At 47.4% G+C, this 23,051-nt stretch overlaps 2 protein-coding genes across 3 annotated transcripts in view; both read right to left on the bottom strand.

Annotated features, from left to right (window-relative positions):
* LOC112612969 (zinc finger protein 816-like) overlaps positions 1-23,051 on the bottom strand; it is a 35,818-nt gene that overhangs the window by 5,642 nt on the left and 7,125 nt on the right. Inside the window, exons 3-5 of one of the 2 annotated variants that reach the window (XM_025368004.1) lie at positions 12,025-12,040; positions 5,911-5,937; positions 1,614-1,660 (exon numbers count right to left, since the gene is read on the bottom strand). In XM_025368004.1, the coding sequence (XP_025223789.1) occupies positions 1,614-1,660; positions 5,911-5,937; positions 12,025-12,040 (90 nt within the window). Of the gene's footprint in view, positions 1-1,613; positions 1,661-5,910; positions 5,938-12,024; positions 12,041-23,051 lie in introns of those variants that run through there. The other variant, XM_025368003.1, reaches the window with a different exon arrangement.
* LOC112612971 (protein FAM90A27P-like) lies at positions 8,536-11,929 on the bottom strand. Its single transcript, XM_025368005.1, has 4 exons — positions 11,810-11,929; positions 11,166-11,365; positions 10,600-10,684; positions 8,536-9,513 (listed from the first exon to the last, which is right to left on the bottom strand). Exons 1-4 carry the CDS (start codon positions 11,927-11,929, stop codon positions 8,536-8,538), a joined length of 1,383 nt encoding a protein of 460 aa, XP_025223790.1.

Genomic DNA, 23,051 nt, shown 5'->3' with positions numbered 1-23,051 from the left:
GGCCGTGGCGGGAGGATTAATTGAGGCCAAGAGTACGAGACCAGCCTGGCCAACATGGGGAAACCCCACCTGTACTAATAATACAGCAATTAGCCAGGAGTGTAGCACGCGTCTGTAACTGCAGCTACTCAGTTGGCTGAAGCATAAGACTCATTTGAACCTGAGGGCCAGAGGTTGCAATGTGCCACTGTACTCCAGGCGGATGACAGAGTGAGACCCTGTCTCAAAAAACATGCAAAAAAAAAAAAAAAAATTCATCAAATAATTTTTTCTAAAGTCTCATAACGATGTATGAATACACTAAAGGATTGCACTGACTTGCCACGGAACCCTCAACAGTGATTCCCCACTGAGCCATGGGGACGGGTGGAAGGTTGGACAGGATAGGGGATGCATAAGTGCACTTTTCTTTGGACTTTTACTACACAGCACATATATACAGTGTGTGGTGTTTAAAATAAAAGAATCATTTAATAATAATGGGTAGAAAAAGAATGGCTCCATCCTCTCTAACGACATAAGTTGTGCTCTTATGTCACAGCAAACTTATAATCATTTTTACCTCAAATGCTTGCTTCATCAGAGTCCGTGCAAAAAAAAACCACACAAAAAAAACAAAAAAACAAAAAAAACCGTCTCTGTGGGGTCAAAGTGCTGAGAATGATTTAAAGAATCCCCTGCATTTAGATATTTACATTGATTTTATAATTTGAAGTCAATGATGGAATAAAGCTAACTCTGTCACTGACATCTACCTCCACTTTCGATTCTATTCCAAGCCATTGAAAGTGCAGAGTCCTGCTGGGCTTTCTCATACCTATAATCCCAGCAATTTGGGAGGCTCAGGTGGGAGGATCATTTGAGGCCAGGAGTTCAAGGCTATAGTGAGCTATGACTTGCCACTGCACTCCAGCCTGGACAACATAGCAAGTCCCCAACTCTAAATAAAAAAAACCAAAAGAATTAGCCATGCATGGTGGCACATGCCTGTCATCCTAGCTCCTTGGGAGTCTAATGTGGGGATCACTTGAGACCAGGAATTCGAGGCTGCTGTGAACTAGAATTGTGCCATTGCACTCCAGACTAGGCCCGAGAGTGACACCCTGTCTCCTAAAACAAAAAGTGTGGAGTCAGAGACATATTGACTCACTAGTGTAGCTTCAAATGCATTACAAAATCAGACACAAAATATCTCCCCTAGTTTGTCTCCTTTTCCAGAATTTACCAGATACCAGCGCACATTAATGTATGACTTTCATATACAGTTTCTCTTATCTGGTCCAGAAAGAGCTAAATGTGCACCCAGATGTGGCCGCTGAACAATCCCTGCCGCCCAACATCACTGACAGCACAGGGTCCACAGCCCATCTCCATCCATGTCTGGTGTGAGCCCTTCCCAGGACCATGCCCAGGGGAGCCTCTTCCCAAGCTCATTCACTAGGTTATAGGAGATGGAATTTAAGTGAAGATGACAAGGACTGAGAAAAGGCATGGGTGAGTGCCAGCAAACGTGTGAGGCAGGACGCTTCAGACTCACAGAAGACTGGCTACTACAATACCTGGCATTTCAGAAAGCAAAGAGACAGCAGAATCCACCGAGGAATATCACTCACCTGAGCAAGAGCCATCCCTGGATCCTTTTCTTTGCTCTTCTTGGTGGCTTCCTCATGTAACATGAGTCTTTGGAAATCCTGTGTGTGAAAAAACATCAGAGATTTAATATTTAGAAACCATTCACTCCTTTCCTGTGACAAAACACACACACAGGGGAGACCTCACCCGGGAGAAAGATGGTCCTCTGCTGCCCACTGCACCAGAGATCATGCAGAGATAAGAACGTCCCACAGCAAGACCTACAAGGGTAATTTTGACCCGTTTTCAGATCTTGCTCCCCTTCTGGAATAGTCCACACACACACACACACACACACACACACACACACACACACTGCAGCAGGGCACAGATCTCCAGGGCACAGATCTGGCCCTAACCAAACCCCACACAGAGCACAGCCCCCTCACCTCCCTGTGGATCACAGGCTGATCTCAGCTCTCAACATGGAGGAAACTGCCTTGATGTTTAATGCTGGACACAGACAAGGACCACCACCGCCATTGTAAGTATTATTGAGTGTGGGTCCCATCCTATGACAATAGCAATCTTTGATAAAACAGCATACCTGAAATCCCAGCACTTCGGGAGGCCGATGAGACTGGATCCTTTGAGCCCTGGGGTTGGAGACCAGCCTGAGCAACATGGTGAAAGCCCGTCTCTACCAAGAACACAAAAATCAGCGTGGTGTGGTGGTGCGCGGCTGTGGTCCCAGCTACTCTGGAGGCTGAGGTAGGAAGACCACCACTTCTCCTGCTGCCCTCCTCCCTCCCCCTTGCCTAGTTCACAAGACAGGAGAAAAGGGAGAAAGCAAAAAGTTAGAAACAGAAGTAAGATAGCCAGATGGCCTTGGCGCCACCACCCGGCCCTGGCGGTTAAAAATAAAAATAATAATATTAACCCCTGACCTAAACTACTTATGTTATATGTAAATTCCAGACATTGTATCAAGAAGCATTGCAAAACTTTCTGTTCTGTTCTGTTAACTGATGCATGTAGTCCCTAGTCATGTACCCCACTTGCTTGATCTATCATGACCCTTTCACGTGGACCCCTTAGAGTTGCAAGCCCTTAAAAGAAGTCCTTCTTCCATGATTTGTCCTCCCTCTGCCTGGAGAAAGTCTTTTTCTTCTTTAGAATGAGTAGGTATGAGGTCAGGTGCTTGAGGGAGCAGGGGGGCTGTGACTGATGCGCAGTAGGGGGTGGCTGTTGCTTTTAGAGCTTCTGAGTCAGCTCTGGAGTTCCCTAAGGCAACCGAGGTGGAAGCTCGCTGGTGTCCTCTGCAGTGCATGACTAAGGTAACCGAGGTGGAAGAAGGAAGGATTCTGCTACCAAATAGGAGAGTAGCTGTGCCACAGCTGCTAGGAGCCACAGTTGTACTGGGGGTGCATGAAACCACCCATCAAGGTCAGGAGTCACTTGAAAAGTTGTTAGGCTGGTACTTCTACATCTAGCATTTGTCAGCCCTTGCCAAAACCATGGCGCAGCAGTGTGTTACCTGCCGACAGCACAATGCGAGGCAGGGTTCAGCCGTTCCGCTGGCATACAAGCTCATGAAGCAGCCCCCTTTGAAGATCTCCAGGTGGACTTCCCAGAAATGCCAAAGTGTAGAAGTAACAAGTATTTACTCGTTTCCGTGTGTACCTACTCTAGGTAGGTGGAGGCTTTTCCCACACGAACTGAGAAAGCTTGTGAAGTAACCCGTGTGCTTCTTCGAGACCTTACTCCTAGATTTGGACTGCCCTTATGAATAGGCTCAGATAACAGGCCAGCATTTGTGGCTTACTTAGTACAGAAGACGGCAAAGGTATTAAAGATCACATGGAAACTGCATGCCGCCTACCAACCTCAGAGTTCTGGAAAGGTGGAGCAGATAAATCGGACTATCAAAGATAGCTTAAGGAAAGTGTGTCAGGAAACAGGATTAAAATAGATACAGGCTCTCCCTATGGTATTAAGATTAGGCGTACTCCAAGAGAACAGGATATTCCCCTTATGAAATATTATATCATAGACCCCCTCCCATACTACGGGGACTCCCAGGCACTCCCCGAGTTAGGTGAAATTGAGTTACAGAGACAGTTACAGGCCTTAGGAAAAATTACACAAACGATTTCAGCCTAGGTAAATGACAGATGCCCCGTTAGCTTATTCTCCCCAGTTCACTTTTTTTCCCCAGGTGATCGAGTGTGGATCAAGGACTGGAATGTAGCCCCTTTGCACCCACAGTGGAAAAGACCCCAGACCGTCATCCTGACCACACCCACCACCGTGAAGGTAGAAGGAATCCCAGCCTGGATCCACCACTGCTGTGTAAAACCTGCATCTGAAACCTGGGAGGCAAGACCAAGCCCAGATAACCCCTGAAAGTGACCCTGAAGAAGACGACAAGCCCTGCTCCAGTCACACCCGGAAGCTGACCGGTCTACACACGGCCGGAGCATGAGGAGGCTCATCACGGGACTCATTTTTCTTAAATTTTAGACTTGTACAGTAAAGCCTTCAACTGACCTTCCTCAAACTAAGGACTGTTCCCAGTGTATTCATCAAGTCACTCAGATAGGACAGCAAATTAAAACAATCTTTCTGTTCTATAGTTATTATGAATGTACAGGAATGTTAAAAGGAACTTATTTGTACAATGCCATTCAGTACAAGGTATGTAGCCCAGGAAATGACCAACCTGATATGTGTTATAACCCATCAAGCCCGCTACAGGCCGGGCGCGGTGGCTCAAGCCTGTAATTCCAGCACTTTGGGAGGCCGAGATGGGTGGATCACGAGGTCAGGAGATCGAGACCATCCTGGCTAACACGGTGAAACCCCGTCTCTACTAAAAAATACAAAAAAAAACTAGCCGGGCGCGGTGGCGGGCACCTGTAGTCCCAGCTACTTGGGAGGCTGAGGCAGGAGAATGGCGTAAACCCGGGAGGCGGAGCTTGCAGTGAGCTGAGATCCGGCCACTGCACTCCAGCCTGGGCGGCAGAGCGAGACTCCGTCTCAAANATGTAGCCCAGGAAATGACCAACCTGATATGTGTTATAACCCATCAAGCCCGCTACAACCACCATTTTTCAAATAAGATTAAGAACTGGTCCTTTCCTAGGTGATTCAAGTAAACTAATAACTAGAACAGCAGAAAAAGAATCCCCAAACAAGAAACTTTAAATCTGATGCTTGTGCAGCCATTAATAGTAACAAGCTAAGATTAAGATGTGGATCTCTTAACTAAGAAAGGAGCTACACAGTAGAAATAAATACGTTTGTCATGATGCAGAGGTGTGTGAAAATTGTGCCTATTGGCCATGTGTTATTTAATTTAAGCTACTTAGAAAAGGACAAAAAAGACCCAGTTCACCTTCAAAAAAAAAGAAGCCAACCCCTCCTGTGCTACCGGTTACTGTAACCCACTAGAACTAATAATCACTAATCTTCTACACTCCCATTAGAAAAAAAGAGAACGTGTAACCCTGAGGATCAACAGGACAAGGCTAAACCCCCAAGCTGCCATTTTAGTCTGAGGGGAGGTCCACATGCGCTCTCCCAACCCAGTGTTTCAAGCCTTTTATAATGAGCTAAATCTGCCAGCACCAGAGCTTCCAAAAAAAGACAAGGAACTTGTTTCTCCAGTTAGCAGAAAATGTAGCTCATTCCCTCAATGTTACTTCTTGTTATGTATGTGGAGGAACCACTGTCAGAGACCGATGGCCTTAGGAAGCCCGAGAGTTGGTGCCCACTGGTCCAGTTCCTGACACAATTCCAGTTCAGAAAGCCCAAACTAGCAACTTCTAGGTCCTATAAACCTCAATTATTAGACAGTACTATGTAGCTAAGGAAAGAAAAAACTTCACCACCCCTGTAAGAAAGCTCAATTGTCTAGGACAGACGTTGTACAACAGCACAACAAGGACAGTCACTTGGTGAGGCCTAAACCGTACTGAAAAGGGCCCATTAAGTACATTTTCTAAATTACAGACTGCCTGGGCTCATCCAGAATTTCACTGAGACTGGACGGCCCCCGCTGGACCATACTGGATACGTAGGCACAGAGACCATCTCCAATAACAAAGAAGAAAAGGAAACATCTGGGTCCTGGCTCTGCGAATCTAAGGCCAATTACCGTAAACTTTGCAAAACTAGACCAAAGGTAAAAACCCCATCTCCCCACCCGGAGGAACAAAGGAACAAAGGGTACTCTCCTGTAGCCCTTCCATTTCCACCACGTCTCAGATGGAAAGGGAGAGAGCCCAGGAGTGGCCACGGCCAAGCACCGGCCACCCCTCCATCTGCATAGGGCACCCGTCTGCTCCATCTGGGCCAATTCACCTCAGCATTTCATCGGCCAAGGGCCAGATCCTTCATCCAGATAAGGGGTAGCCCATAGGGACCTCAAAAGAAATATTTTAATCCCCCAAAACGTTGTAAACGGTGCCCTGGAGACGCTCGCTCGGGCCCACTCCCACCCTGTGGAGTGCTTTCCTGACCCCCGGCACTGGGGCTGCAGCGCTGCGCTCCAGGGGCCGAGGAGAGCGAGACTGGGGGGCGCTCTGGAGCAGGGCGAGAATCCAGCTCGCGGGTGAGGACTTGAAACAGCGCGAGGCGGGAGGACGAGTCAGGAACGGTTTTGCAAAGGAAAGTTTCACGACAGGAGGTGTCTGCACAGCCCCACTGCAGAAAGACCGGGGACGGGACCAGCCTCAGGGCGACTTTAAACTCAAAAGGAGGCGACTCACCGACTCTCACCCGGACGTCTCAATTTCCTCTGGGTTGAGAAACAGGAGTCGGTCTGTGGGGACCCCACGTCGCGGGTATAGCAGTGCCAAGAGAACTGGGAAGCGCAGACGCGATGGTTCAACCTTCAGACCACGCCATCCGCTTCCGGGTCTGTGCCAATCAGCGCAGGACCGAAGCCAAACCTGGGCTAGTCCCGCGAAGAGGTGGGCGGGGCCTGGGCGAGGCCGCGAAGGGACGCGAGGAGGTGGGCGGGGCACAAATACACTGAGGCTTGACTTCACGGAGGAGACCATTAGCAATGTGGATGCTGAAAGTACAAGCAGAAGAAGGAAGCTTCACAGAACTTAGTGTGAAGAAACAAAAGAGAAAACCTCCTCTCCCCTGGCAGCCCCCATGCTCGCCTCGTCTACACCCCTGCATTTCCCTCAGGCTGCCTGGGATCATGCGGTACAGCCGGCTAGAGCGTAACTTCTGTATCAGGGAAACTGTTTGTACAGCAAATTGGGTGGCTGGACTTGAAGAGGTGGCTCTCACGTAACGTATATTTAAAAATCACCAGACTAAAGCACGCTGGAGGAGTTCAACCTGAGTTTCCAGATCACTCTTTATATCTTCATGGCTTCCAGCCACCATCCACGAGGCAGCCTGGAGGCTTCCACCCACTGCGTTTTAGGGACCAGGTCCTGGGGAGACAGGGACGCTCTCCTGAGACTGAAATCCCACCCTTGGAGCCTTCTGATCTTTCTGGATTCAGGAGGGTTTCTTCCCAAGGTGAAAAGGGGAGGAGGCGGGTTAGGGAAGCATTGTCTTCACTCTCTCCCTCCTTCACCTCTCCCTCCAGTGTTTCCTAACCTCCACACCATGTTTGACTTAACCACACAGGGTCTGCCCACCCCTATATCCAGCCTCACACGGGACTTAGAGCATGACTCTCTCCAAGGGTGGGACCCAGCCAGGAGCAGTGGTTGAAACTCACCAGGAGATTCCAATGTGCAACCAAATTGAGAGTCAGTTTATTTTCGTGCTTATCCCACTTTAACCCACCTGTGAAACACCTGGAGTTGTTATTCAGCTGCAGATACTGATTCAGCAGGGGCAGCCTGTGCCTGAGGGTCTATGTTTCTCAGAAGCTACAGGTCTGTGGGTGATACTCTGGGCACCCAGTCCTCTTTGCTCAAGTAAATGAAACGTGATGATTGAAATGCAAGGAAATTGGCCTGAAGTGAAAAGGAAAACTCAAAACACCTGTAAGACATGTCATGGTTCAACGAATTTTATTCATATGGAAAGAAATTAACCAAACAGAATTTTACAATGACTTTTAATAACAAAAGTTCCAAGGCTAGTAGATTACATCCTTAGAAGTGAAATTCATTTAAAAACTTGAAGTTACTCTATTGCCTACTTGTGGCATAATAATAATAATAGTAAGATACATTTTATCGTGTGCCACTCGTGATATGCTTTGCATAAGTTATTGAATCCACTGAATCACTCCAACATTGAGAATATTGGTACCTCAACTTCACACGTACACTAGCTGAGATGCCCTCCCTATCACAGTGGAAATCAGAGTCTAGGTAGCTTCATAAAACAAATGGAGTATTTCTCTTGTCTGATATCCTGGAAAAATGTATACGGTATAAAAAAGAACAGTTTCTTAAATGTTTGAATTCACTGGTTAAAAAAACCCACATTCTTCCAAGAAAAACAAATTCCCCATTTTTCCAAGGCTAAGTGTTTCTCACTACAACTCTCCTTCACAGTCAAATATTCTTAAGTCAGTAGATACTGAGGTTTTCCACTACCGTCGAAGGGCCCTTTGCCCAGAATTACTCAAATTTCAGTCGTTGGCTCCCTCCCTCAGATGAGTTTCAAAGCTTTCTATTGACACTAGTGGAACATTGTTTGCTTATGTTGACTCAGTTTCTCATATAATTATATGTAATTGAAAAAGAAAAGTATAGGACATTTTCATAAGCCCCATTTTAATGCAGGTTAAATTTGCATAATGTAAATAGGCAGGGTTTCTTGATCCCCGATGGTATCTGGGGTCCACGTTTGAACAGGCACTGCCGCCAGGGAAGTGCTGAGCCCGCACAGGGCTGCTTCCTGCCTCTCCGCTTCTCAGCCTTTCAGCCACTTCCAAGTCACATGCGCTTGAAGCCGGGTCTTCTTGTCTTGGGGGCCTCAGTCACTGTCACTGTCCTCAGAGGAGGAAGTGACCCGAAGGTCCTCATAGAGGACACTCCTTGAGACCTGGGGACACCGCCCCTCAGGCTCCCTTGAGACGTGAGGGCTCTGAGCAAAAGCAGAGTTCTCAGGAGGGTGGGATGTGGGCGGCGTTCTGAAGCTGGGGCTCTCCTGTCCCTCATCCCCTCTCATGAAGGTGACACTGCCGGGCCTCCCTGGAACGTGAATGGGTGGTCCAGGCTGGAGGACGGGGCAGCCCTGGGCTGGGCCCAGGATAGGTGAGCTGGGTAGCGGCTGGAGGTTGACTCTGGGCTGCAGGGTTGCTGTCTTGGTGGCTGCTGTCTCTGTGGTCGGCTTGGGTGCCTGTCTGGATCCAAGTCCAGTTGCCGTGAAGGGAGGCTGGAGTGTCCGCACAGTGCCCACATCCGGGAACTGAGTTCTCAGTGCGGGGCTTGGGAAGGAACTGAGTCTTGCTTTCTTTGTGGGGTTCTGGACGGTCTGGGTGGGGACGGCGGCAGGCTGCTTTCCTGGCCTCTGGGTTCTGGAGTCCTGGCCACACTTTCGTCTGACTTGCTGTGGTCCGGGCTTTGCATCTGCATCGGGATGTTTGATTTCTGCCTGGGATTTAAGGCCGGGACCCAGCGCAGATGCCTTCATGGCAGGCTGGGGGGCACCGTGGGAGGACACGTCAGGCCTGTTGGCTGGCGGCCTGGCACTGAGAGTGCGGTTCTGGTGGGAGCTCTTCAGAACAGGGAGCGGGGAGGCAGTAATGTCCCCGCCGTGTCCCTTGGTGGGTCCACAGGTGCTCAGTTCAGCTCGATCATTGTGACCCGAAGGGCAGAGTAATCTCATCCCAGGTATGTAGACAGGCGGTGGACGTGTGGACACAGGGCCCAGGGCAGATCTCTTCTTGGTGCTGTGGACAGGCAGAGGCACCGTAGGATGCTGCAGGAGAAAACACCCCACATGAGACAGCTCAGCAGTAGAATTTCCAAACTCTCTGAAGCAGGGAACTCACATGTGCAACCACATCACAACAGAAGCTGTGTGAATAGGAGAAGCAAGCTAGGACAGGCTGACATGAGAAACAGAGGAGAATAACATGCACTGGGATTGCATCTAAATCAGGATCAAATATAGGGAAGACCCTACAAAAGAGATAGGACATAGGAAATTAAATGTCACAGAAAAGGATGTACACATGGTCACTGAATATATGCAGAATTGTCACTTCAGGAATAGTGTTGGGGAAAGATGGCCTACCTTTCTGTTTGCTGTGACTATCACATATGAAAATTAAAACTGTCTTTATGTTGTCTGTTGTTAATATCAAGGGAATATCAATTCCCCCACACAACGTGGAGACTGGAAATGGCACAGCTCCTTTTGAAAGCAGATGTAAGAGCATGTATAAAAATGAAGGAGACGCCTTATCTGCAGCCTGTACCCCGAAGACATCTGATCAGTCACTCCCCATGGGCACTGAAATGCGGCCAGCAGCATCTGCTGGCCAACTTGTAAATAAAGGCACAGAAACCAGCGTTCAAACAAAGAAGCTGAGGCCGGGTGCGGTGGCTCACGCCTGTAATCCCAGCACTTTGGGAGGCCGAGGTGGGCGGATCACAAGGTCAGGAGATGGAGACCATCCTGGCTAACATGGTGAAACCCCGTCTCTACTAAAAATACAAAAAATTAGCCGGGGGTGGTGGCTCATGCCTGTAGTCCCAGCTACTTCGAAGACTGAGGCAGCAGAATGACGTGAACCCGGGAGGTGGAACTTGCAGTCTTGCAGTGAGCCGAGATGGTGCCACTGCACTCCAGCCTGGGCGACCCGAGTGAGACTCAGTCTCAAAAAAAAAAAAAAAAAGAAGAAGAAGAAGAAGAAGCAGCTAGAAACTGGAGTATTCGAAGTCCTTGGGTAGCGCAGTTCTCCTGCAGGGCAGCCCAGGTTTAAACATGATCCCCACCCGTGAGGGGCACGGAAGTGAAGGAATCAGGGGAGCCAGAGGAGAAACAGAGGAGGGGCCGGGGAATGCTCACCCAAAAGAAACCGGCTTCCACTGGCTTCTTCCAGGCTCCCTCTGTTTTCTCTTGGGGACTCCTGGGAAATGTCTGCGTCAGAGCTTTGCTCTGCTGCTGCTGGGGCCTGTGGAAGAAATCACGTTCACTGTCCGGACCCGCCTGATCCTCCTGCCCACACCAGTGACTGGGAACCAAGCACCCTGCCGGAACCCAGCCCAGCCCTTGCTTTGGGTGAGGGAGACATTCAGGCCTCTATGAACTTTGCCAAGACAGCCCCTTCTCTCATCTCAGAGGTAGCCCCGCTTACAGGAAGCTCCCCCTACTTGCCCGGCCATGGCCTCAGGTCCCTAAGTTCATTCAGACCCTGGTGCTGCTCTGCCTACCACGGACAACATCCCCAGGTCTCCCACAGCCCCTGCCCTCTAGAGACTCTCAGCGCTGGAATAAGCTCGGAGTGTGGACCCTGGGAGGCAGCGGCCCCTGCCCACCTGCATTTGGAGCTTTCCTGTGTGTGCCTAGAGAAGGCTGCACAGAAAGAGTAGGGGAGACACCAGCTCCTGAGGTGCTGACCTCACGAATAGTCCTTGACCCTGCAAAATCCTTACCTTGGACCTTGCTCCTCTTTTCTGTCATTCCTCATAAAGGGCCCTGGAGCCTGGGGTAGCTGGGGCTTTGCTGGTTGCAGGTTCTCCTTCTCCTTGTGTGAGCCCAGGGGCTGCAGAGGAAGGGCCCCACTCCACCTCTTAATGGGGCAGGTCTTGCTTCTGGCTGAGTGCCCAAAGGCCCCGCAGTTCTTGCATTTCACCTGCAGGTGGAGGAGGACAGAGAGCAGCGAGTCAACAGCAATCACAGGCACCTGCGAAGGTTCACGCACGACCTGGGGGTTGGAGATGGATTATTTTAGGAGGGGGACATAGGCCCACGGGCTGTTGGTTGCCAGGAAACTCAAGATATTATCGTCCTCCCCAGAGCCCATTTAACAGGGATCCCAGGAGGAAGGACGCGCGTGTCTGAGAGTGAAGATAATGAACCAGTGTTGAGGACTCGGCAAACACCAGGCTGGACGTGACACTGGACAGAGAATGAGGCTGCGCCTCAGAGACTCCGAATGGGCCAGTCTGCCAGGGAGGAGAGCACTGACCTGTCGGCCTGAGTCCAGTGGGAACCCCCAAGTCATAAACACGGTTCCCGTGTTCAAGCCCACACTCTGGTGTCCACTGGTTACCAACATTTTCAAGCCCCCACTGACCCTGGACTCCTCCTCGTCTGCTGCGGGAGTCCTCTGCCCCACGGGTCTCCTCTGCTGCTTCTGTGGGTTCTTGGCTGTGGGGGGCCTCTGAGCCTGGTGACGGACAGGATGACCTGCCATCTGTGGCAGGTCCTTGAGCTTCTGATCAGTCCTCTTTATTAATTGATTGTTGGATTTCCTAATCATAAGAAAGAGAGAGAACATTACACAGACACCAGACAAAAGTCCCTCCTACCCTTATTTACCCAAGTGGGGATGGAGGGACACACTGGCCACTGAGTCACACCCACTGTAACTTGGTCCTCTCTGAACCCAGGTCCCAATTGTGCTATTTTGTGACTCTCTCCCAGCCTGGCCTACTCCCAGAACAGGACACAGATTTTATAAACCAAAGGCTGCTTGATTTCTAGAGGGAGAAGTGAGATTTGCAGCCTTGCATAAAAGTTTTCTGGGCTCTGAGTTTGTGTGCAGTCAGTGCCTCAGAGCTGAAACCCTCTGACAATATTAATCAAAGCCAAGAGATGAATAGCTAACAACTAGTGATGTTTATTCCAGCTAGTTCCAGAAAACCCGCTGTTTTCTTTTTTTTTTTTTTTTGAGACGGAGTCTGGCTCTGTCGCCGGGGCTGGAGTGCAGTGGCCGGATCTCAGCTTACTGCAAGCTCCGCCCCCCGGGTTTACGCCATTCTCCTGCCTCAGCCTCCCGAGTAGCTGGGACTACAGGCGCCCGCCGCCTCGCCCGGCTAGTTTTTTGTATTTTTTAGTAGAGACGGGGTTTCACCGTGTTCGCCAGGATGGTCTCGATCTCCTGACCTCGTGATCCGCCCGTCTCGGCCTCCCAAAGTGCTGGGATTACAGGCTTGAGCCACCGCGCCCGGCCCCGCTATTTTCATAGAATAGCTTCTCACTCAGAAAACCAACCAGAAGCTCAAAGCTTTGCAAAGCTTTCATATTCAACCAATGGACACTCGTGACGTTCACATGAGACCCCTGTGACCACACGCCACTCTTCACACAGAGGCAGGCACAAAGCCAAGCCAGGACCAGCCCTCTGAGGATCCTGCGACGCTGACACGTATGTGCATATTCACACCAGGCATTGCACACATCACAGCCCATGTCATGGGGGGACATGCAAGATGGAAGCCCCCAGGTATGTTCAGCAGAAACCTTGAGCCCACATTGTGCTTGGGGAGTCCCCCAGGCTGTCCCATCCTTACTCCCTAATACTTGTCTTACCTCTCCTCTTGGTATCCACATCTTTGTGAAATTGTGGGGGGCCGGCCCACTAAAGCCTGGCATTTTTCATTCGAGACACAGCGGACGGTCGGATCCTCTCCTGGCTTCAGAGGAAATCGCAGAAGAACCTCCACAGAGGCAAGAACAACCCATTTCTCTGTCATCAAGTCAATCTAATGCCGAGAAAGGAGAATGGAGAGGCAACCTGAGTTCTGCAGGCAGGAGGAAGGCTTGGCAGAGGAGAGGAGGAACTCCCAACTTCCTCAGATTTTAAAGGGAATGCTAGACAGTCTCATATTTCTTGGTTTCTTTTTTTTAAGAAGTCATTATATGAAAAAGATACTTGTACGTGCGTGTTTACAGCAGCAGAATTCGCAATTGCAAAAATACGGAACCAGCCCAAATACCCATCAATCAACTGGTGGATAAAGGAACTGTGATGCGTATACACACACGATGGAATACTACTCAGCCATAAAAGGAAGAAATTAAAGGCTTTCGCAGCCACCTGGATGGCATTGGAGACTATATTCTGTGTGAATAAGTCAGGAATGCAAAACCAAACTCCTTATGTTCTCACACATGCGCGGGAGCTAAGCTATGAGGACGCAAAGGCCATCTCACAGTTCTTTACTCCAGAGCTGGTGAGGAGTTTGCTGGTGACCTTCAAGTGGCACCGAGAGTGACAGCCCAAGGTATCGGGAAGAGCTGCTGTTCCCAGGTGGGAACTAAGGGGCGGTGGCATTGGCATTTTCCCGTGTCCCTGAGAGGAATTACAAATCGATTTTAACGGGTCGGTGCCCGCGTATGGAGGTTGTGAAACCCTGACTATGACCCGATCCTGGGCGGGGAGCTTGCTTCAGCCGTCCCCCTAGGCTTGGACTCCCCGCATTCCACCTGCCTCCCAGGTGACCCCGCAGCTCCCGCACTCACATCTCTTTGTGGGATCCCACACTGCTTTAAGAACTGCTTCCCCCGTTCCATGGAGAGAGTGTTGGGGTCCATCACTGCTGGTCCTGCCCGAGGGATTCTGTTTCCCTGTGGAGGGAAGAAAACAAGACGCTGATTCTTTCCTACCCCTGGAATCTCCCAGGGGCAGGATGCAGTCAGCCCCATCTATCTGCTGTGCCCACCGTGTCCCTAGGAGTAAACTCACACCTTCTGTCATTCAAACTACACGGATGCAACCTTCCTCTGTCAGTGACGTGACACCGATATGAATGAGAAAAGCAGGTGATCTATTAAAAGAATTGTTCGCTGGACTTAGCATGTTTGATATGTATGCAACGCAGGTGCCTCCTCTAGGGACCCTCATGGTATACCATCAAACATCTGGAAAAAACTGATCATGGAATTGGACTCAAAGAAAATTTAATATATTAGAAAACTGGATATCTTATCAATCTGTAGTCCCTGTTTATCAAAATTAGATATACCTACATTTTATAAATTATAAGGATGTTTTAAACTGTGAAGCACATTGTCTGAAATTTCTGCAATCAAAGTCCTTAAGATCAAATAAGATATTCAAGTGGAAATCAGAAAGTGCAAAGAAAATACAGGTAAAGCCCTTTCATGTCCAAACTGATGAGCAGTGGAAAACCTGGGTTCAGGGGAAGTGTCTTTGTCTAAATGACCACAGTGCTAGGGCAACAGAAGCAGAGGAGAGTGACGGCGACACCATTTATAAATCAACTCCATCTGAAAACTAGCAAGGCACAGTCCTGGCCAGTCACCACCCAGGTCCTAAGACGTTTGCGGCTGAGGAAGCAGCATAGCAATGCTTGCAAGACAGACTCCTATGAAAGCAAAATGTCCAGATGCCCCATATTCAAAGTTAGATGCCTTTAAGATAATGATAGCTATGCTTTCCTGACTTACACACTAGAATGTCAAGGAGGGTTTTCTTGAAATCAACAGAATACTAAACGTTGTCATGCTGTCAGCCCACTGCATGTAGACACGGCTTAGTGAAATCTTCACATGGAAAAGACCTCTATATCAGAACAACTTAAAAAAAAAAAGACGGTGCATTTTCCGGTCACATTCTGAGGTCACCCTACTCTGTAATGTAGTAGCTTTCAGTAAACTCTCTCGTCTCACTGTTCTCTGCAACTCGCAAGGAATTTCTTCCTGTGTGAGAACAAAGAACCTTCTCCTGGGGTCTCAATCGGGCCTTTTTTTTTTTTTTTTTTTGCCACAACATGATTGAAAAAAGATAAAATTTGGGGGAAGTGCTCAGGTCTATAGAGACAGAACAACATGACATTACAAAAATGAAAAAGATGGAAATGGTCAATCAAACAATAAGTTGGAGCAGATGAAAAAATAAATGGGAGGCCGGGCGCGGTGGCTCAAGCCTGTAATCCCAGCACTTTGGGAGGCCGAGGCGGGTGGATCACGAGGTCAGGAGATCGAGACCATCCGGTCTAACATGGTGAAACCCCGTCTCTACTAAAAATACAAAAAACTAGCCGGGCGTGGTGGCGGGCGCCTGTAGTCCCAGCTACTCGGAGGCTGAGGCAGGAGAATGGCGTGAACCTGGGAGGCGGAGCTTGCAGTGAGCCGAGATCGCGCCACTGCACTCCAGCCTGGGTGACACAGCGCGAGACTCCGTCTCAAAAAAAAAAAAAAAAGAAAGAAAAAATAAATGGAATACGACAGGAAAACGTGCTCTTTATTTGAAAGCAGTAGTAGGATACATTACCACGGGTTACCACAGAAAGATAATAAAATTCATCTTCATAGATCATATTAGGAAAAAAAGAAGACAATACTGCCATGAAAATACAAAAAAAAAAAAGTGATCAGGGAATGCTACATTGGGGGCAAACACATTAGAAAATCTAGAATAAAATGTGCTTTCCTCTTCAAAATCCAAATCACCAAAATTGAGAGGTAAAGAAACATTTTTAACTACATATTTAAGTAGAACCATTGTTTATTCCACCATTATAGATTGGGTGCTTGCAGCCTAAGTCTTGCTTGGCTTACTCTATGGGCAGAGGCTCAGGGCCCTGAATTTTTACCAGCTCCTAGCAAAGGCCAATGAGTATACTGATATAAAAGACAAGTGAAGAAATCTCTTATTTAAAAACCCTCTGTCAGAGGCACCAGGTCTCCATAACTGCTCATCCGGCACCCACACAATTCAGGGTGCTGGGTGAGCATTCCTTGCAATCGTTGACCTTCATATGATCACTAAAATTTTGTTTTTAATTTTTTTATTTTGTTTTTTGTTTCTCTTCTTTTTGTTTTTTTAATACATATTTTTTCGATCATTACAATTTCTGAAACATTTTTTTGAATCAGGCTCCATCTTAAGAAATACTATTAAGCAATTAAGTAATCTTTACCTCAACATCTAAAACCACCCACTACAGAGGTTTCTCACTCTTCTATTTCTCCTGTTGGAATAAACCAAGGCCCAAAGTAGTAATGGACAACCTGTTGTCTTCCTTCCCTCCAGCAGCCACTCGGGTAAGTGGACCCTCGGCGAACTCTACTCCTCACAGTGGGGCTTCCACGATGAAGGGAGCAAAGACCACTGAGGGGAAGATCCGTTCTCCTGCTGGCATTTATACTGCCCCAGAGCCCCGCAGCCACTCCCCCCCGGCTAACCTAATCGTGACGTAATCACATCTCATCTAATTACCTCTCCCTCTTTCTCCATTTCTTAGTTATTCTGTTCCTAGCACTTTCATTTTATCACACGTGTACATCCAAAACAAATAACGTAATTTGCTGTTTGCTCTTCCCATCATTTTAAATTTTAACCTAGAACCATATATTTTGAACAACATACACTATTTTCTGCATGTTTAAAATGTTCATACATAAGCCCAGGCTGTCTCATTCTATGTCTCTAAAGGGGATGGGCAGCTCAGTCTCCCATGGCAGGGAGCTCTGTGGAAACCAGGACTGGAGATTCTGGCCTTTGTGGGGCCAAGGATAAGTGAGGTCTAAGAACAGCCTGGCTCACTGTGAGTCCGGGAATGGACTAGAGTATGCAGTGTGGCTGTGGGGGGTGAGTCACCCAAACTCTCCATGTATCCATGGAATTTTTAAAAGCCCACCTCAGACGGGGAGAACTATAAGAAGCCAAGTGTCAGTTCCAGGGACAGCTCCTGGAAAGAGTCAGTGGCTCTTGCTTTTAATCTCTGATGGGAGCAGGAAGGCAAACAAGGCTCCAGGGTGTGGATGGGAGCTCAGCAACTCACCAGGATTTAAACATCCTGAGGTCTGGGCAGCACTTGGGGCTTGGGGATGGAGTGTAGACTCGCCTCTCTGCAGAGATGAGATGGGAGTTGATATAGTTTGGATGTGTGTCCCCGCCTGAATCTCCTATGGAACTGTCATCCCCAGTGTTTGACCTGGGGCCTGGTGGGAGATGATTGGATCATGGGGGCGCTTTTCTCATGAATGGTTTAGCCTCCTCCCCTGTGGTTGTGTCCTTGCCAGAGTGAGTGAGTTCTCATGAGATCTGGGCATTTAACAGTGTCCAGCACCTGCCTCCCCACTCTCTTGTCCCTGCTTTTGCCATGTGAAATGCCTAATCCCTCTTTGCCTTCTGCCTTGAGTAAAAGCTCCCTGAGGCCTCCCTAGACTAAGATGCTGCAATATTTCCCATACAGCCTCCAGAACCATGAGCTTATTCTCTTTTCTTTATATATGACCCAGCCTCAGGTATTTCTCTATAGCAATGCAAGGAAGGGCCTGATAAAGGAGTGTTCCCAAGAATTCTCACAGAGATATCCGGGTGTGGGTCTCTCTGTCCTATTCGGGTGGGTTTCTCACCCACAGGCTTCCCGAACCTCTCCTGTGACAAAGGACAGAGGGAGAGGTCGCCCTTTCTACATTTCAAGGTCCTTCTGCCTGTGGGTGCAGTGGTGGTGTGGGGAAAGGAATATGAAATTAAAAAGGCGTATTCTCAAAATTCACATGGGATTTGCCAAGATAATCTCATCTGAGGAAGACGCTCTGGGAATGAGGAAGAGCAAGAGAAGGATTAGGAGATAGGAATGTTCTCAGGTAAATGTCCTGTTCTGGGTCAATTGCTGTGTTCTCTCTTTCTCTGAAAACATCATGGGTTTTTGTTTGTTTGTTTGTTTTGCCGTCAATAAGAAATTCACTTGCTTTCAAAGAATTCAAATGCTCGTATCATCCAGAAAACTGAAACAGGTTAAATTACCACTTTTATGAAGCAGAACTGCTAAAACTTCTTCCCTGAAACATCTTTTCTTGCATTAATCCTTTTACCTCCCCTGTGTTTATCTTAAAAATTCATGCACAGTGAGAAAAGAGGAATAATTTTTTAAGATCTGTGGCACCAGATGATGACCGTAGTTCGTAATAAGGCATACTATAAATATACACAATTAATAAGAGAGTGAATTTCAAATGTTCTTGACAAAAAAGTGACAATTATGTCAATAATGGATATGTGAAACTGATTGACTTCACAATTCCACAACATATACATCTATCAAAGCATCACAATGTACTCCATAAATATGTACAATTGTTATTTGTCAATTAAGTTTACGTTTTAAAAAGTCACATACCCTTTTAAAAGAAAAAACTACCTGTAGCTTATTTTTCTACCCAATTCCTCCACCCTCAAGTGTATACTATGTTCTTTTTGACCCCATACAAAAATAAAATCTTAGGTTAAGTACTTTCAACGATGGAAAAAAAGAGGTTTTTTCTTAGAAAATGATGTTTCCAATCATACTGCATTCTTTTTATTGCAAATGTGTAATAGATTCAAAAAGTTTTGGGGTGCCTACTATTTATATTTAGTTAATTTGTTTTTAAGTTGACAAATAGTAATAGTGCATACTCATGCATTCTTTTCAAGATAAAATATTATTGATTTCTTTACCCAGTTCTTCCTCCCACAATCATATACTACATATTGTCGGACCCCATGCAAAAATAAAATCTCATGTTCAGCATTATCAATCACGGGGTAAAAGTGTTTTTTCAGGCAAAGATGTTTCCAATTATAGTGGATTGTTTTTTATTGCAAATAGATTCAAATAGGTTTCCAAGGTGTCTACTACTTATGCATATATTTAATTTATTTTTAATTGACAAATAGTTCTTGTGCATACTCACGGGGTACGTGGCGACCTTAATAGGTTTAACTTAGTGATCAGATTAGGGCGATTAGCATGTCCATCATCTCAAGCCTGCTTCATGTCTGTGTGTTGGGGACATTCACTCTCCTCCCTCTAGCTACTGGAAACCTTACCTTATTGTTAGTGATAGCCATCCTGCAGTGCCATGGAGCACAACACAGTGGGTTCCTAGGTGCGCTGTCCAGCCTGGGCGCGCTGGGGGCGTCTCGTGGCAGGACTGAGCCACGTGGGCGTGGACTGCACGGGGTCAGTGACTTCAAAAGCCTCACCCAGATCCTCTGCACTTACCGCCTGCAAAGCACCGTCAGCTCTGTTCTGGAAGGGCGTGTCTGCTTAGATGTCCCCAGCAATTTCTTGCACAGGCGCTGGAAGGGAAGTTTGCAAATGAGGAGTTCAGTGGATTTCTTTCTTTCTTTCTTTCTTTCTTTCTTTCTTTCTTTCTTTCTTTCTTTCTCTCTCTCTCTCTCTTTCCTTCTTTCTTTTCTCTCTCTCTCTTTCCTTCTTTCTTTTCTCTCTCTCTTTCTTTCTTTCTTTTTTCTTTCTTTCTCTCTCTCTTCCTTCCTTCCTTCCTTCCTTTCTTTCTTTCTTTCTTTCTTTCTTTCTTTCTTTCTTTCTTTCTTTCTTTCTTTCTTTCTTTCTTTCTTTCTTTTCTTTCTTTCTTTCTTTCTTTCTTTCTTTTTCTTTCTTTCTTTCTTTCTTTCCTTCCTTCCGTCCTTCCTCTCTCTCTCTTTCTTCTTTTGAGACGGAGTCTCGCTCTGTCGCCCAGGCTGGAGAGCAGTGGCGCGATCTCGGCTCACTGCAAGCTCCTCCTCCCGGGTTCACGCCATTCTCCTGCCTCAGCCTCCCAAATAGCTGGGACTACAGGCGCCGCCACCACGCCCGGCTAATTTTTTTGTATATTTAGTAGAGACGGGGTTTCACTGTGTTAGCCAGGATGGTTTCGGATCTCCTGACCTCGTGATCCGCCCGCCTCGGCCTCCTAAAGTGCTGGGATTACAGGTTTGAGCCACCGCGCCCGGCGAGTTCAGTGGATTTCTAACCAAGTCCCATTTCACGGAGAGCGCAGTCCTGCGGGGACCAGGAGGTTCCTTCCCGCTCCGGGAGAGGGCGCTCCTGCCGGCGTTGGTAGCTGCGGCTTCCTGGCTGCTTCCCAGCGTGGATTTGCACCCAGTCGATTTCCTGCGGGTGGGGGGTGCACGACCCTGGTTGCAATCCTTGTGTACCCGTCTTCTCCTTGGGCTGGAATTCCCAGAGCTGGAGGCAGTGCAGCCACGGCTGCGAACTCAACACCAGCACGTTTTTAGAACTGGAACCCCCTTTCTTTTTTTTTTTTTTTTTTTTGAGACGGAGTCTCGCTGTGTCGCCCAGGCTGGAGGGCAGTGGCCGGATCTCAGCTGACTGCAAGCTCCGTCTCCCGGGTTCAGGCCATTCTCCTGCCTCAGCCTCCCGAGTAACTGGGACTACAGGTGCCCGCCACCTCGCCCGGCTAGTTTTTTGTATTTTTTGGTAGAGACGGGGTTTCACCGTGTTAGCCAGGATGGTCTCGATCTCCTAACCTCGTGATCCGCCCGTCTCGGCCTCCCAAAGTGCTGGGATTACAGGCTTGAGCCACCGCGCCCGGCCGGAACCCCCTTTCTTTACCTCTGATGTTCATTCCTGAGTTTTTAAAAACTACTGTTTTAAAAAACATTTATTCCAAGTGGTGGGCTTACTGGAAAAGCAAAGATAGATGTCGATAATGTTTTGTGATTTTATGCATTCATGTGTGAAACGCATTTAGAATGATAATCCAGTGTGCAGTAAATGTTAAAAAATTTTTGTCTTTTTCACTCCAATTCGAAACCCTTATTTTTAAAAAATTTCTTGACTCCAAAGTCATGCATTACTATTTCGTCAGAACTTCAGCTCCTCGGGCTGGAGAAGCACATTGGAAAATGAATAAGTGTGCTTTCAGCGCTCTCTGCATTTCTAGAACAGCATTTTTTTGTATATGCATGTAGGTTACAGATAGGGCGATGTTGGGCGGGACCTCGTGCAGCGCATGCGCTGTGGGAAGTGTTGGCCTAAGAGAGCTTGCAGTGAGCTGAGATATTGCCACTGCACTCCAGCCTGGGCGATGGAGCAAGACTCTGTCTCAAAATAATAATAATAATAATAATAATGTATATGTGTGTGTATGTATACAAATAGACCTACGTACATGTCCATCTATACAAACATATATGTGTGTCTACATATTTATCTGTATTTGTATCTATGTCTATCTATATAGATCTATGTCTCTATAACTCTACATTTAGATATAGATATGAAGATACAGATCTATATATGTCTATATATAAGATCTTCATACATGTATCTATATATAGAGATATATAGACATGTATTTATAGAGATATCAATGCAGGTCTGGGCGTGTGTCTTCCACTCATGTGCGGGAGTGCGCGAGAAGCGCCGTTAAAGACAGAACTCATGTTGTTAACTCGTCTCTCTCATCCCCCCCAATCTGAGCTTCCCAGATTCCTCAGGTCCCGCAATGCCCGAGTTGATGCGCTGAAAGAGATCAAAAAATGAAAGGCGGGAGAACCGCGCCGCACATTAGTTGGGATACTAGGTTTTACAGTCGTTGGCGAAGGCAATTTAGCAATTATCCAACTATAGAAATACCGTGCAATCACGGTGGAGCAGGAATACATGTGTCAGAGCCACCCAATAATCGGCAAGTTCGCACATCAGCGTGTTCAGCCACCTACACTCCCTGGTGCGTTTCACAGCAGGAGACAGACAAGCACATGCGACTCTGTACCGGGTAAACAGGAGCGATTCAGTAACATGCTTCATTCATACGCACCAGGAAATAGGATGCAGTGTTTCCGAGAAGGAGGTATAAAAACATCTTCCACACTCATCACTGACTGGGTGAAGCAATACCAACAAGTCCAACATGAACATATTTATATGAGTTTTGAAGGAAGACAAAATGCCTTAATAATGTATACGTGTGCCGGGCGCGGTGGCTCACGCCTGTAATCCCAGCACTTTGGGAGGTCGAGACGGGTGGATCACGAGGTCAGGAGATCGAGACCATCCTGGCTAACATGGTGAAACCCCGTCTCTACCAAAAAATACAAAAAACCAGCCGGGCGAGGTGGCGGGCGCCTGTAGTCCCAGCTACTCGGGAGGCTGAGGCAGGAGAATGGCGTGAACCCGGGAGGCGGAGCTTGCAGTGAGCTGAGATCTCCACACTGCCCTCCAGCCTGGGCGACAGAGCGAGACTCCGTCTCAAAATAATAATAATAATAATAATAATAATGTATATGTGTATGTATGTATACAAATAGACCTACGTATATGTCCATCTATACAAACATATGTGTGTCTATTTATCTGTATTTGTATCTATGTCTACCTATATAGATCTATGTCTCTATAACTCTACATTTAGATATAGATATGAAGATACAGATCTATATCTGTCTATATATAAGATCTTCATACATGTATCTATATATAGAGATATATAGACATGTATTTATAGAGATATCAATGTATAAAGAAAGATACATCTCAAACTGGTAACAAGTGTTATGCCTGGGAACAGCCTTGTGTCTTTGCTGGGGTTATTTATAGCTTATTTTATTTAACTGTTTAAACAATTTGTCATTAAATTTGATCCTGTACTTATCAGTTTCCCATGACTCCACCATTACATGAACTCAGTGCCTTACAACAGCACCCATTTATTTTCTCCCCATAGGTCAGAAGCCCACAGTGCTTGGCTGTGTCCTCCGCTCACGGTCTCACAAGGTGCGAATCTCGGGATCAGCTGCCTGGGCTTTTCTCGGCAAGCTTGGGAAAGAA

The sequence above is a fragment of the Theropithecus gelada genome, chromosome 19 (genome assembly GCF_003255815.1).
Source record: "Theropithecus gelada isolate Dixy chromosome 19, Tgel_1.0, whole genome shotgun sequence".
NCBI lineage: Eukaryota > Metazoa > Chordata > Mammalia > Primates > Cercopithecidae > Theropithecus > Theropithecus gelada.
Note: the sequence above shows the minus strand (reverse complement) of the source record. Positions and strands in the feature narration are given on the sequence as shown.